Below are 15,961 nucleotides of genomic sequence, written 5' to 3' on the forward strand. Positions count from 1 at the left end.
ATGAATTATTAACTTTAGTTGAAGAAATGGGTGTAGGAGGTAACGTAGCGTTTTTGCGAAAAGTTGAGGGGTGAGAGGGGGGGGTGACAGGGAGGGCTATATCCTCAAAAAGCTCCAATGGTGGGTCGATGTCTGATATAAAAAGTGAAAACCTTGTAGTCAATATAATGGTCAAATACAATAAAATTATGTGAAGTCACAAAGCATACCATGACCCTCAGACAATGTGAAGACATTATATATATTTTTTTCATCAGTACATCATTTTCATGATACAAAGAGCACCCACATCACCATGACAGTGAAATACATTTGGCATACAAAACACATTTATAATTCTTTATATACAGTTGCATGACAATGGGCACAGGGAATATTAAAATAGGAAACACTTTGCACAAAAGTACACTGACGTCATTAAAAAGTGTTGGTAATATGGATGGCTTTGTAAACATTTATTTAATTTTTGATTTTTACAAAGATATAATTCGATGCAAGAAGGTCATTGTCAAGCCAACATCTAATTAAATCTGATGACGCTATCATGTTTTTCGGTGTTTTCTTAAACTGCAACATAATTCTCTATATAACTCGCAGAGAGTTAAATAAATGTTCTTTTTTTTCTGAATAAATATAAAAAAGATTAATTGTGGATGTACGTGAAAGATAGTAACAGTGTTGAACCAGTACGAAATTTATTCTCGATCCTGGGGCCCTTACATTTCGTGTATTCCGATCTTAGGAGCGGTTAAAAAAACCTTTTCTATGCAGAATTTGGTAAGGTTTGCCAAACTGTTGGCTTTATTCTGACAACACCAGAGGGTACAAGGAACACAATGCATTCTGAAAAAAGATCAGATGCACTGTCACATGACAGTGAGACAGCCATTTAGTTGGCTTGATCTGTACTGGTTTAACAAAACTGTACGCTTCCTTCAAAAATTCAACAAAGAACACGTGTTACATGACGGATTGGCGGCGTTTTACGTGACGTAAACTGTAAGCATTTTACGTTGCCATACAATAATCCATAATGCAATGAAAACGAGCACTGGTTCGTGGCCGATGCCAACAGTCCATTCTTATGAGCATTCCTTCTGCTGCCTGAATACGCGCGAGTTCGTTTGCACCGACGCGTTAAGTCACACATTTATCAACAGCATATCAATGATTATAAATCTTCACCAAACAGATACCATAACTGTCACAATCATGGACCAGCTAACGTGGTAAGAGCAAGTAGGAAAAGATAGTCAAATCCAACTAAATAGATGAAGAGAAACTGCCACAAACTCCAATGGACGGCAGATCTATCAATGTAGCCACAGGTAATTCCCAGCTTGAGAAACTGAAGAACTGAATGGAACCCACATGCACTTGTGCAAAGTTGATAACTATTGTCACAAACCAATAGTATGAAAGAAACTGAACTTCAGACTCAACACTGATGCCTAATTATTTTATATTGATTTTAGAATAACTGAAAAAAAACAACTAATGCCTTTTTCTAGCTAGAGATCTATTGTGGATTTTGAATTGATTTGAGATTTAGCACGTGTGAACCAAGCCTTGTTGTATTGTCTTCATCTGTGATGGAGTAACGACCTGTCCAAGATTGGTTCTTTGCTACATAAGCATTGACGACTTGTCAGGATGATTTGTCAAGATGAAGGGCTTCGACAACCACCAGCCATGTACCCATCGACAAGCAGGATTTACATGGATCAGCTGAGTCGAGAGTAAATCTCAATCCGAGATCTTTTCAGATTAAGGTCATATTAACTCATGGAAAAAAGAAATGTTAAGTTTATATCTAGGATGGCAACACAATGTTTAGTGGATGTGTAAAAGTCCAAAACAATAAAATTGACCAGACAAAGCCTGTTATGGCTCACCCATCCACTAAGACCATGAAGACCAAGTCTCATTGGCCATTCATCATCTTCACGACAGATGTTAACAGTAACACAACAATGGATAACATCTCAGAGTTAAAACACGAGTAAATGATTAAATTATTTCAAGATTTCCATCAAAATTGCCAACAACAAACGAAAATAAAGGGTGAATTATGCTGTAACAGGCAGTTAATTAACTTTAAAAAAAGGTTTAAATTGCACACTGAGTTTTATAACCTGATGGTTGCAGGAATGTTTTTGTACTTTTGTACAAGTTTTGCTGGCAGAATGTGCTTTCCTGAAGTATGCCTGTTGTGGCATGCACAAGGTTATCCTTTCACAGTAATTCTCTGAAATGGACACAATTTTTGTCTTTATTTTATGGCCATTAGCAAAAATATATAAAAAGAAAATACATACATTTCATGTGCAGCCCGTGGCTGCTGGTTGTATCATTTTCTGGGGGCGCAGCTGTGCCGCTGATGCAATTCCCCCTGTTACCAGTTCACCACTGGTACTCATTTTGCCGACCTCAGAAGGATGACAGGCTGAGTCAACCCACCTGGTGATAATTCAACGGTTGACAGGGGGTCAAAATCGAGACCCTACGATCTTAAGCCAGCCACCTTAACCGTTAAGCCAACGCCAGGCTTTAAAAAGAAAATTAAAACATTGCACCATGATATCAATTTCAAGAGAACATTGAGCTCAGTTACTCATCGTCCTTAATTATTTTGACATATTTTGAGGAAAAACGTCTTTATTTAATTCTCGATATGTTTTTGTTTGAGTCGTATGATTGTACCTTCTCTGCTTGCAATCAATGTTTTGTCTACAATGTCCAAGTGCACCTTTCAAAACGAGTAGGCCACTGAGTGCCATGACTCGGCTGGAGAAATTCTAAATTTCCTCCCATAATCTACGGAGCACTGTTCAGTGACGCAGCCACACCTCGAGACGATGTAAGCACCGGATCAAATTTGTGACTTCATCTTGGTCAAATCAGCATTCGACTCGATAGATGGAATGTAATCTTTGTACTGTATGTATTACATTCTGAAACAATGTGGATTAGAACCGAGTTCCTGTGACCATGGTTTTGGGCAAAGGGAAATGATTAATTATACAGATAATGTGCCCATATTACCACAATAATCAACAGCGATAGAAAGAAAAACTTTTTTCTTTCGTTTGAATGAAACAGTTTCAATGCCCATGTCAAATGAGACATTTTGGACACCACTCTATACGATGACATGTGGACAAAATACAACCACAGGAAACGCTTAATCTCTGCATTGAACAGCAAGTTCGGGTTATAGCACTTTCCCTGCAGAAGCTATATGATAAACCTTTCTCACTTTCGAACACCAAGTTGCTCCAAATTGCGTACAAGTAGTAAATGAATCACACAGAGTGAGGTGAGCAATACCAAGGTGATTGATTTAGCTTCCACGTATGTATGAGAGGTACAACACACACACACACACACACACACACACACACACACACACACACACACACACACACACACACACACACACACACACACACACACACGCACACACGCACACACGCACACACGCACGCACGCACGCACGCGCGCACGCGCGCACGCGCGCACGCGCGCACGCGCACACACAGATTTTTATTTTTTTAGAAGTTCAGTCCTTGTGAATTCCACGAAAATTTCAACAAAATGGATGCAGATAAAAGTATCTATCACTGTTTTCACATTATTAACTCGTGATGCTGAATAATTATCCTCAATATATGCCTATTAAGTCGCTTAAGACTGTGCACCTTAATCTTATCACAACAAAACAAAGCCATGACTAAAAATGTGCCTTTTATAATGTCTATAAAATCGTCACATTTGCTTATAACTTGAAACATGAAGAGCAAAATATATAATATTCCTGCCAAAATGTCTCCAAAAAACATTCCACGAATCTTGATCGAGAGATTTGCAGAATAGCAAAGCAATAAAATGTCAACAATGAAATGGCTGTTTGTAGTGACTGTTAAGAAACTTGATATTTCCTCCCCGTAGATCTTTAACCAAGTTTTCTTGGAGATCTTTTTCCAATTTTGCAGAAGTTTCAGCTTGCAGGTTTGACTTGAGACCATTTTCCCTAACCGCACAACTCCCCTGTGGGGCCTCTTCATTCACGTGGTCCTCCATTAGTCCGCCATTGCATGCCCATGAGCTAGTTATTGCATCCCAGTCAGCAGTTAGTTTGAATTCTGAGGAATTCTGACAATGGCTTGATTCAGCTTTAGCAGCAAAAGACTCGCCCAAGGACTCCGGCTTGCCACTGTTGCAGCTGGATGGCTTTTGTTCGTGGCAATTGGCATTTTCCAGAGGCTTCTGGAGGTGGTGGGCATCCAAGAGTTCTAGGATGAGATCATATAGTGGAATCACCTTCTTGTGCTTGATACTTTTCAGGTGCTCTATCCCTTTGTTACTGTATGGAAGGGTGTGGATGAATATGCCAGATAATTATTGGACATCAAATAAATGTATCAACATTTGTAATATTATGTCGAGTGAAAATTAACTACGGATGTTTTGAATCTATCCAGAATGATGCATTAAAAAAAATTCATTTCAAGGTTAAAAATCCCATGTTTCTGTAATTACATTCAAGAACTAAAAGGGTACTCGGTCGAGAGCATACCTCCACCAGGCTGATTAGTTTACGTTTTGTATCCCACTGAAAGGCCGGACCTGGATTCGAGCCTGAACTAAAATTTAATCAGCTTGTTCTCGTCACCTAACCAACTCATCCACCAAGTTTTTCGTCCGAATCCGTACACAACTTTTTCAGACATCATGCTAAATGTCGTTTTAGGCCGATCACTCAATGGTGAAGAATGACGAAAAATTCTCGGATCTGGATCCAGATCCGGATTCGGATCTTCACCAAAACTGAATCAATTCTTCAGGTCAGGTCAGGTATGGGAGCATGTGCCAGAACAGCATGTCGCTGCGTCCACTTTCCGCCGGTACTCCAGGGGCCTCCGTCTGGCCATCCCCCAGGCAGATGCCAGGCCCATCCCCATCTCCTTGAGATGATGGTCAACCTGTTGCAACCATGAGGCACGTGGTCGACCCACTGGCCTCCTCCACTCATGAGACTCCCTCGCTGAGAGAATCTGGTGAGCAGGATCAGAGTCAGGAAAACGAGCCACATGTCCATACAGCCGCAACTGACGCTCACGCACTATGCAGGTAACAAATCTCATCCGAGTCTCTCTCAGCAACCGCTCGTTGGACACAAAATCCGACCAGCGATAGCCAAGGATTCTCCGAAGAGACCTGGTGCCAAAGGAATTAAGTCTCCGTCTCAGATCCTTGGTCAGAGTCCAAGTCTCGCACCCATAGAGCAAGACTGGAAGTACCAAGGACCTGAAGACTCGGACTTTCGTCCTCCCGCACAGTTACCGGCAGCGCCACACCCCATGATCCAGTGAATCCATGACTCCCCAGGCCCGACCCAGACGTCTATTGACCTCTGACTCGCAGCCAGCAGAGACATGAATATCACTGCCAAGGTAAGTGAATCTCTTCACGACCTCAACATCCTCACCACAAACAGACACAGACAGGACAGCAGCATCCAAGATGTCACCGAAAGCCTGGATCTTAGTTTTGACCCAAGAAACCCGTAATCCCTACGGCTCCGACTCCTCATTCAGCACCTCCAGGGCCCCCAAGAGGATGTCTAAAGTCTCCGCAAAGATGACTGCATCATCTGCAAAGTCAAGGTCCGAGATCTTGACATTCCCAAATGACGCACCGCAACTTGATCTCTCCGACATCCTCCCTAGAATCCAGTCCATACAAGTGCTGAAAAGTGTGGGGGCAAGTACACATCCCTGACGAACTCCAGTAACAACTGGAAATAAGTCAGAGATGGTACCACCACACTTCACAGCACTCTCAGTACCAGAGTAGAGTTCAGACATCAGATCGATCAGTTTTGGTGGCACCCCACGAAGACCAAGAATCCTCCAGAGGACATCCCGATTCACTGAATCGAACGCTTTACAGAGATCAACATAGGCTGCAAGCAGCCCCTGCCGAAACTCTCGTCTGCGTTCGGTGAGGACACGAAGTGCAAGGATAGGGTCCATCGTTGACCTCTTTGGTGTAAAGCCTGACTGCTCTGGACGCTGGTGCTCAAGCAGATGGTGGCGAACCCTATCGAGAATTATCCGAGCAAAGACCTTGCCCGGCACTGAGAGCAGCGTCACCCCTCGGTAGTTGTTGCAGTCTTGGCGATCACCCTTCCCTTTCCAGAGAGGGACAACAAGGCCCCTCTTCCAGTCAGTTGGGATGATGCTTGTGTTCCAGGCAGAGCACAAAACTGCATGCAACGACACGAGTGCAGCATTTCCACCAGCCTTGAGAAGTTCGGCATGGATGCCACAGATCCCTGGAGCTTTGCCCCGTTTCAACTGGTTCACCGCAGCCCGTGTTTCCACAAGCGTAGGTGGACCACAGTTGATTCGGGGGTCAGCAACAGGGATTGTAACACCCTTGACGTCCAACTCGACAGTTGGGGGATCAGCCTGGTACAACCGCTCAAAGTAACCGGCCCAGCGGGCCTTCACTTCAGACTCCTCTGTCAAGAGCCTACCACTCTCTGCTCGAACTGTAGTGCTCCGAGGGATGGGCTTGGATGAACGTAATGCGCGAATTCCCCTGTAAGCGGGACGAGAATCACCTGTCCACAGGTGATGCTCTACCCCCTCACAGATTCCTCGCACATAGGCCTCCTTGTCCACCCTCAGTGCACGTACAGTTTTACGCCTCAGTTCCCTGAACAGCTCAGCTCTGCCATTCAGCCTGGCCCTGCGACTCTGGTCAATGGTATCCAGTGTCCCTTGAGAGACAAAATTCTTCTTTGCCCTGCGGTGAGCTCCAAGGCATCCACCGGCAACATCAAGGTCGGTGGTCTTGAAGGCGCTCCACAACTCTTCAGGACCCCCCAAAGCACCCAGACCCCCCAAGTGTCCACTCAGCCTGTTCGCAAACTCCTCAGCTACTCTCTCATCCCTGAGCTTGGCAACATCCAGTCTCAGCTGGGATGGTACCATTCTCCAGGATTTAAGGTGTAGCTTTAGAGTTGCTACAACAAGCCTGTGGTGAGTATTGAGGAACTGAGCACTCCGGTAGACCCTGCAGTTCTGGATCATCCTCCAACGACCGTCAATGAGGACATGGTCAATCTCCTTTGCCACACCGCCAGCGTTGGAATACCAAGTCCAGCGATGAGCTTCTGGGCGCTGAAACCATGAACCAGCCACCCTAAGTCCATGACTTCTTGCAAAGTCAAGGAACTTAGTGCTATTCTGGTTCACAGTTCCTGACCCATGGGGACCAACACACATCTCATAACCGTCCCTATCAGTTCCAGTCGATGCATTGAAATCCCCCAAGACTAGAAGTGTATCTCGTCTGGGGCACTGATCAACCACAGACTCGAGTGTGGCGTAGAATGCATCCTTCACGGTGAGATCACTCGCCTCAGTCGGAGCATAAACAGAGACCAGGGAAATGACACCTGAGGAGTGACGAATCCTTAATCTCATAATACGCTCGTTGACCGGTGTTACCTCAATTATCATTGGGGTCAGCTTATTGGACACAGCTACAGCAACTCCTTGGGTATGGTAACCATCAGAGCGACCAGACCAATAGTAGGTGTAACCACCCACCATTATCTCGCCGCAATCCGGTCTCCGAACCTCAGAGAGAGCTGCAATCCCGATGTTCAAACGCTTGAGCTCAGATGATAACAGAGACAGGTGATCATCCTCTATGGATAGGACATTCCAGGCACCCACCCGAAGGGACCGCCTCAGGTTAACCCAAGGAGACCGCCGTCTGGTGGACGACACCTCAGCACCACTCCGACACACTCTCCCGCAATCTGACCCAGGGATGTTACCCCGTGGTTTCCCTCCTATCAAAGATTGGGGGTCCCGAAGGCTTTGCCCCAATCCCGTCATCCGGTGAGCTGCCCTGCGAAGGGAAGCTGCACAGGAGGTACTCCCACGGAGTGGGTTTTCAGATTTTTTTGCGTTTTTGCGTTTTGCGGAATGAAGGGTTTTACGGTGGCCGGAGTGCAAATCCTGCCACCAACCTCCTAATAAGAAGTGACCCAACTGCAGGAGGATGTCCGCAGACACAGTTGGGCACTAGATATGGATGGCCGTTGGCTCACAAGGAGCTCCTCCGCCCTTTGACAGGTTTTGTTTTTAATCCTGCTGGGTGTCCATATCCAAACACCCTCCTCACCAGAAACCTGGTGGGGGAGACGGTTTAGTCGCCGACAACCCGACAATCAATTCTTCCTTGTTACTTATCCAACCTTCCCACCAAGTATCTTCCGAATCCGTCGATAATTTTTTTTGAGATATCCTGCTAAATGTCGTTTTTGGCCATATCTTATCTCTCAATAGTGAAAAATCACTTTAAAATTCTTGGATCCAGATCTGGATGTGGATCTTCACAAAAATCTCACCATTTCATCCTTGCCACATATCCAAGCTCTCCAAATTTCGTCCAAATCCGTCCACAACTTTTTGAGATATTTTGTTCACAAACAAACAGATGGGTGAAAACATAACCTTCGATACTCCACCTTCGGTGGCAGAGGCAATGAAAGTATAGACATTATACTTGCTGGACACAATTGTGTCTGTGAACTTAATCAAATATGTACTGGTAAAGCGATAATGTAAGTTGTGTTGCTTAACTAATCATTTTTTTTATTTTCATTATGAGATTTCATACTACTTTTGGCATAAAACTCGAATGCTGTACGAAGGGCAGTAAAAAGTTTTCCCTTCCCCAATATTGAAGGAAAGCTCCTGTACTGGTGATATTAGTCCTTTTAGGGGCCGTTTCCAGCCACTGTGATGTGTTCCCAGTCGTGGTTGAGTTTACGGATACCATTGGCAGAGAAATAATCTGTTTTGGCTATGGAAATTCATGAAAGAGAAGAACATTTAGATTTCCCCTCACATGATATAATCTATAAATTTTCCAGTAAATTTTCAGTTGCACGATTTAGTTTGCCATTTACGAGGAACTTTCCGAAATTGAATCATTATGTGGGCAAGTCCATACTATGGTGAAGATTCACGTGTAGATCTTTATGGGGAGATTTGCGAGGCTGCATGATGTAACTCAGAAGACTGCACTGTCATAGCCATTTACAGGGTGACCCCCCAAAAAAACGTAACCTACCTTTTGTCTAATATCTTCCATCTCACTCATGACAACCTCGTGTTTTTTTTTGTTTTTTTTTAAAGGTGTTTGAAGATGAGTGAACCACAAGACAGACTACAAAAGTTGGTGATGATTCTTCACTTTTTAAAGGTGCCATAGACAATTAGGCAAAATACTTATCCTGTGGAGATTTTTTATTAAAACGGACTCCCACAAGAAGACTCAAATCGAGTTTAAATGTAAGTTTTGAACTTACACTGCATCCTGCAAGTCACGGATATTTGCCTGAGTCGAGAAGTTTAGCGAAAAGGGCACTGTTGCACTATCTCAACAGTAAAAGTACTGGAGGACCAACACACTTGGGATGTCCTCAATATATAACATCTCTTGAAAACATTGACCTTCTTAATGATTCAGTGGGCAGAAGCCAGAATAAATTTCTCCAGCGTCGGAATCAATAAGTTGGAATTTCACGTGAATCAGGCACAAACTGACTGCAGCCCATATGCAGAAAAGAGTGACGATTTGTGCCAGTGGTTTGCAGACAAGACTGAAGAAAGGCTGAACTTCCTTGACAATGTCTGGTTTTCTGATGAGACCCATTTCCTTGTTTATGGGCATGTCAAGTCCAGAAACTGCATATACTGGGGATCAACACCCTCCCCCCTCCTCCCAATGACCTCTCCACTCAGAAAAATGCACTGTGTAGGTCACAATCAGTAAACATGGAATCTTCGGCTCTCTGGTTTAAGGACACCACAGACAAGGCATTGACTGTCAATACAAAATGTTACATCCTAGTTCTTGTGAGGTTTTTGGAGAATTCTAGGCAGTTGCAGAGGGGTTACGAGAGAGAGTAACAATGTTTTCAACAGAATGGAGCCACTCTCCACACCTGAAATTATTCACTGAACTGGCTCAATATGCAATTTGGTGACAAGTCATCAGTCGAAGACTTGCTTTTGAATGTGCTCACACTCACCAGATCTGTCACCACCAGATTTCTATCTTTGGGCTGTCTGAAGGATAACATCTACAGAGGAAGGCCACAATCCAATAAGGAATTCAAAGCAACAATTATCGATAATATTTGTTTAATTCCAACAGCGGAAGGCATCAGAGTGATCAACCATTTTGCTCGTCAAATGCAAGCGCGCTTGCAGCACCATGGCAGACATTTTGAGGATGTCATTTAGCACGGATGAGCACAGGCAGTCATGGCCTATTCAAGGTAATTCATCTGTGATAAAAATTGTGCCATTTGAGTGATAAATGAGGATTTTATATTAAATCGTTTGGGTTTTGTTTTTTTTGGGGGGGGGGGGGGTCTCCCTGTATTTTAATCTTTGCTGTAAAAGGGGTTTCCTGGGCAGCTGTCAGTCTTGTATAAATCCTGCCAATGCAAGTAAGGAAGCTTTTAGCTGTACCTTCCTCATTCAAGCAGCATGCAAGATAGCTGGGTTAACAATAAGGGTATAGTTCTGCTTAATAAATGCACCAAGTCTGTACGAAGCCAGAGGTTGCATCTATTTTTGCACATTATAATCCTTTTTAGATCCTTGTGGAGGATCTCTAAGTCTTACTCATGTTGTTGTTCTTGTGGACTTTTTTGTTTCACAGCCTACAGTTTTCATGGAAACTTCCTGAAACTTGGCATATATATGTAAAAATACCCTGCGCAGACAATAACCATCTCCGATTTTGAAAATTCCTCCGAGAAAAAACGTTATGACGTCAAAATATCTCCGCTAATGGAAATGGCCTAAAAATTATCTCCGAAACTAGACAAGCTTTTTGAATTCTGTTTGCGGGAATCGAACAGGGCATTAGCAGAGATTAATTACCGCACATATGATACATCACTATGACGTCATATCAATATTTATGACGTCATTCCTATTTTTTGACATTTTTTGTTTCACAACCCAGAGTTTTCATCGGATCTTCGTGAAACTTGCCATGTATATGCAGAAAGCCCACGTGCAGGCAGTAATTATCTCCGATTTTGGAAATTCTTCCTAGAAAAAAGTTGACGTCATAATATCGCCGCTAATGGAAATCGCCTATACCATTATCTCCGAAACTAGGCAAGCTGTTTGAATTTTGTTTGTGGGAATCAAGCCGGGCATTAGCACAGATAATTTATCGCAAACCTGATACATCACAATGACGTCATATTCGTTTTTATGACGTCATCATTAAGAGGACGAGGATCTTAGCTCATTCGAGCTTGTTTTGTATACATAGTCGAGGCTCGTGGAAGTGCTAGTACTAGTACACTGAATGGATCAGGATGCAACAGGAAAAAGGAACAGTTGACAGAGGGGGGAAACACCAACAGCAGAGCCAAGGGTCTAGACAGAGAGAAGTCGACAGACAATGGGTGTGGGGAGGAATTGGGGGCAGGAGAGGATGCATGGGGTGGACAAGATGGAAACGGAAGGGAACTCTCAGGAGAGAAAACTGTTACTTTGGAAGGAGGAGGGATTGGGGTGGGACTGGGGGAGGGGGAGTTAATGAGGGAAGGAAAGATCATGATTTTGGATTTAGAACGATCTGATTTATGATGGTGAACAACAGGCTTGAAGACCTGGAGGGAAGAATGAGATTGCAGAGAGTATGGAAGTTGGTTCCAGAGGCAGGAAAAAAGAGGAACAAATAAGTGGAGGTGAGCAGTGATCCTGGATTTAGGTAGTTTGACAAGAAGGGGGTTGATGGTAGACTGTGTGAGCCCTGCAGAAACCTACGTGGGACAAAGCATGGAAAGAGCAGAGTGTACAAGACCAGAAAGGAGGCAATAGAAGACAGAGACACCACCGACCTGTCTGGGATGGTGCAGTGATAGACCTTTAGACTCAGCTTCATCAGAGAAAATTCCAATAATCATAAAGGCCTTGGTTTCCATGACATTATGCTGAGTAAAGGGGCTGTCACACCTTGACGTTTTAGCCAGCGTATGGCAACGTATCAAAATGTATGTAAAACGCTGGCGTACGCTGAACTATTGATGTTTTTTTTTTAAAGTTTTTGGCGTATTCATAACGAGTTGGATGTATGCATAACGTATTAGTAACGTACACAGAATGTTTTGATAACTTATAGATAACTTATACCAACGAATGCTTAGCGTGTTGTCGGCGTTCACGACGTATGCCCAACTATAGTCTAACGTATGCATAGCGCGGCAGCGTATCGACGACGATCACGTGGCGTAGGCTATTAAAAGGCTGCCGCTCGACGATTCAAATCATAACCGCACTAGACATCGAAGTATCAAGGCCCTGTCACACCTTGACGTTTTAGCCAGCGTATGCCGACGTATGAAAAATTTGCCGAATACGCTGGCACACGTCGAATACATTATGGGTAAGTTTTGTATACGTTAAGAACACGCTGAAGCACGCTGGCATACGTCGTAGTACGCCGAGCACGTCAACAAATTTTAAGCATGCTCAAAATTTTTCGACATATGCCAGCGTATGACTCACACCTTCCACATACGCTGGCCATAAGTTGTAGGCACGTTATGCGATCGTTGACACACGTCGACACACGTTACTTGTAAGTTACTCATAAGTCGAAACACGTTGAGGTAATGTTTAGCGTACCCGAAACTTATTTCTAACCTATGAGTAACGTACTTTGAACCTATATGTAACGTATCTCCAACGCATATTGACGTATGTAGACGTATTTGATTGACGTCTTCCGGACGACCACAGAACTTACTGAACGTGTTTCTAACTTACAGCTACTGTATAATGGCGTATTGGCAGCGTTTAGGGGAATTGGTATATAAAAATGGGCTTCACACGAGGAACCCGTCAGTGTTTCAGACTCCATGCTGAGTACATGTACATGTCAGTCGTATCAGTAGTAGTCGTAGGTGAGCGTGGCATTGGTAGTAGTAGTAGTAGGTCCATGTCAGTCGTAGTAGGTGAGTGTGATGGGGAGGGTGTGGGTGATGATGGATCCTCCTTGTGTCCGTGTCCACGGCCACGGCCAGGAGACTTCTTTGCAGCATTCTTCGAAGTTTTCTTTGGCTTTTTTAAAAAATGTTTTTCTACGGTGAACTATTGATGTTTTTTAAAAGTTTTTGGCATATTCATAACGAGTTGGACAAATGCATAACGTATTAGTAACGTACACAGAACGTTTCGATAACGTATAGATAACTTATACCAACGAATGTTTAGCGTGTTGTCGGCGTTCACAACGTATGCCCAACGATAGTCTAACGTATGCATAGCGTGTGGCAGCGTATCGTCGACGATCACGTGGCGTAGGCTATTCATAGGCTGCCGCTCAACGATTTAAATCGCTGCCGCTCAAAGATTGAAATCATAACCGCACTAGAAATCGAAATGTCAACATCACCGTCACGCCGAAGAAAAAAAAAACAACAAAAAAAACATGGAGTCTCAAACACTGATGGGTTCCTCCTGTGAAGCCCATTTTTATATACCAATTCCCCTAAACGCTGCCAATACGCCATTATACGGTAGCTGTAAGTTAGAAACACGTTCAGTAAGTTCTGTGGTCGTCCGGAAGACGTCAATCAAATACGTCTACATACGTCAATATGCGTTGGAGATACGTTACACATAGGTTCAAAGCACGTGACTCAAAGGTTAGAAATAAGTTTCGGGTACGCTAAACATTACCTCGACATGTTTCGACTTATGAGTAACTTACAAGTAACGTGTGTCGACGTGTGTCAACGATCGCATAACGTGCCTCCAACTTATGGCCAGCGTATGCGGAACGTGCGAGTCATATGCTGGCATACGTCGAAAAATTTTGAGCATGTTATAATTTGTCGACGAGCTCGGCGTACTACGCCGTATACCAGCGTGCTTCAGCGTGCTCTTAACGTATACAAAACTTACCCATAACATATTCGACGTGTGCCAGCATTTTAGACAAATTTTCCATACGTCGGCATACGCTGGCTAAATCGTCAAGGTGTGACAGCCCCTTAAGGTATGAGGCAGGGGCACCCAGAGGAGAGAGCAGTATTCCATCAAGCTGCAGATGAAAGCATTGTCTGTGGATAGGAGTTCAGTTGTTGTCAGGAAGGACTTTACATGGTGGAGGATGCCCAATCATTGATAAAGAGCTGGCTTTGGAGGCCAACTTTGAAATGTGGCTTGCCCAAGAGAGATCATGGCTGAGAGTGAGACCCAAGAGTTTGAGTGATTGAACTTATTTGAGAGGGTTGTTGAAAAAGTAGATGGGAGGGTTTGCGGTGCGGTCCTAAGAGAGAGAGAGAGAGACAGACAGACAGACAGAGACAGATCGAGAGATATCTCAGGATTGAAAGGCACATTCCAATGTTTAACCATCTTGTGATTTTGTCATGGTCTGAAGAGAGGGGAGAGGCTGCTGTCTGTCTGTCAGAAGAATGAGAGATGTCAAAGCAGATAAGAGGGTGGATTAATCAGCAGAGTTAAAGGGGATTTTCCAGAGAGTCAGAGATATCATTGATAAAGATTAGGAATAATATGGGGTCTAGAACACTGCCTCCAGCTTGACAAGGAGAGGGGATAAAACAAGTCCGTTGAGAGCCACACATTGGCTATGAGAGTAGAGGAAGTCAGTAATCCAAGAGTGGAGTTAGCCTTGGATTCCAAAGGCAGACAGTTTGGAGAGCAAGGTGGGATGTCAGACTGCATCAAAAGTTTGAGATATGTCCAAAGAGATGGCCTTGATCTCATGTTTGATATTGAGGGCCACCATCCATTGTTGGGAGAGTAGAAGCAGCATGTCCAAGGTAGAAGGACCAGGTATGAATCTGAGTTGTTGATCTAAGATGACCCTGTTGGAGAAAAGGAATGATTGTGTCAACTGTGGTGATAGATTTCATGGCCTTCCTGATGATTGGAAGCAAGCTAATTGGTCTGTGATTAAAGGGATCTGCTTTTGCACCTTTTTAATGTAAGGCTGTGATATTAGCTGATTTCCAAGCAGATGCAAGGTGACCTATGGTAAATGACAGGTTGAAAAGGGCAGAGAGAGAATATGCAAGAGCAGCAGAGCAGGTTTTTAAGACACGTGAGCTGATGCCTTCTGATCCAGTTGGAGAGTCAGTGTTGAGGATTGCCAGAAACTTTTCCACCTTCGCAGGTGCAAAAGACACAGAGTCAAGGAGCAGTTGGGTATGCATGGGAAGGGTGGGTAGAGAGAAAGATTGAGAGTGATTGAGATTAGGGACACAAGATTTTGAAGCAAACACAGAATTGAGGAACTTGGCCTTCTTACGAGCTGAATCGGCTATGGTTCCTTTGAAGTGAGGGAAGGGATGTAAGGGAAGCATACACGAGAGACAGACTTAACAAAGCGTCACCAGGTTTGATGATAGGAGACAAGTTTGAAAGCTCAATCTTGAGATTTGATAGATATTCTTTTCTGGCTCTCCTGAGAGTAGACACACACTTGTTGTAGGCTTTGTGGAATGATGTGAGGTTGCCTTCAGTTGGAATTGCCTTCCAGAAGGAGAATGTTAGTTGTTTTAAGGCAACTGTCTCACCATAGGATTCAGAGTACCAAGGCCAGGAGGATGGGTCAGACAAATAAAGATGAGATTGGGTAAATCGGTGCATAACAGAGAGCAGGTTTCTGTGGAGGAATTCCCAGGCTGAATTAATATCAGAGGTGGTAGATATAGAAGACCAGTCCTGAAGAGAGATGGCTGCGTGTAGTCCCTGCCAGTGTGCCTGAGTGAACTGCGTGACTCGCCGGCACTGAGGCTGTTCTCTGACAATGGCCAGAGAGATGTCGACCTTCACAAAAGTACATGATCAGAAGAGTCAACTGG

At 44.0% G+C, this 15,961-nt stretch overlaps 1 protein-coding gene across 7 annotated transcripts in view; it reads right to left on the bottom strand.

The window, feature by feature from the left end:
* Positions 1-222: 222 nt before the first annotated feature.
* LOC147020008 (estrogen receptor beta-like) overlaps positions 223-15,961 on the bottom strand; it is a 295,296-nt gene continuing 279,557 nt past the window's right edge. For all 7 annotated transcript variants that reach the window (XM_085894930.1, XM_085894929.1, XM_085894931.1 and 4 more), the window contains one exon: positions 223-4,366. In XM_085894930.1, the coding sequence (XP_085751056.1) occupies positions 3,892-4,366 (475 nt within the window). In that variant the 3' untranslated portion in view covers positions 223-3,891. The remainder of the gene's footprint in view (positions 4,367-15,961) is intronic.

The sequence above is a fragment of the Eptatretus burgeri genome, chromosome 9 (assembly GCF_056783735.1).
Source record: "Eptatretus burgeri isolate ZD-2024b chromosome 9, Ebu_testis_v1, whole genome shotgun sequence".
NCBI lineage: Eukaryota > Metazoa > Chordata > Myxini > Myxiniformes > Myxinidae > Eptatretus > Eptatretus burgeri.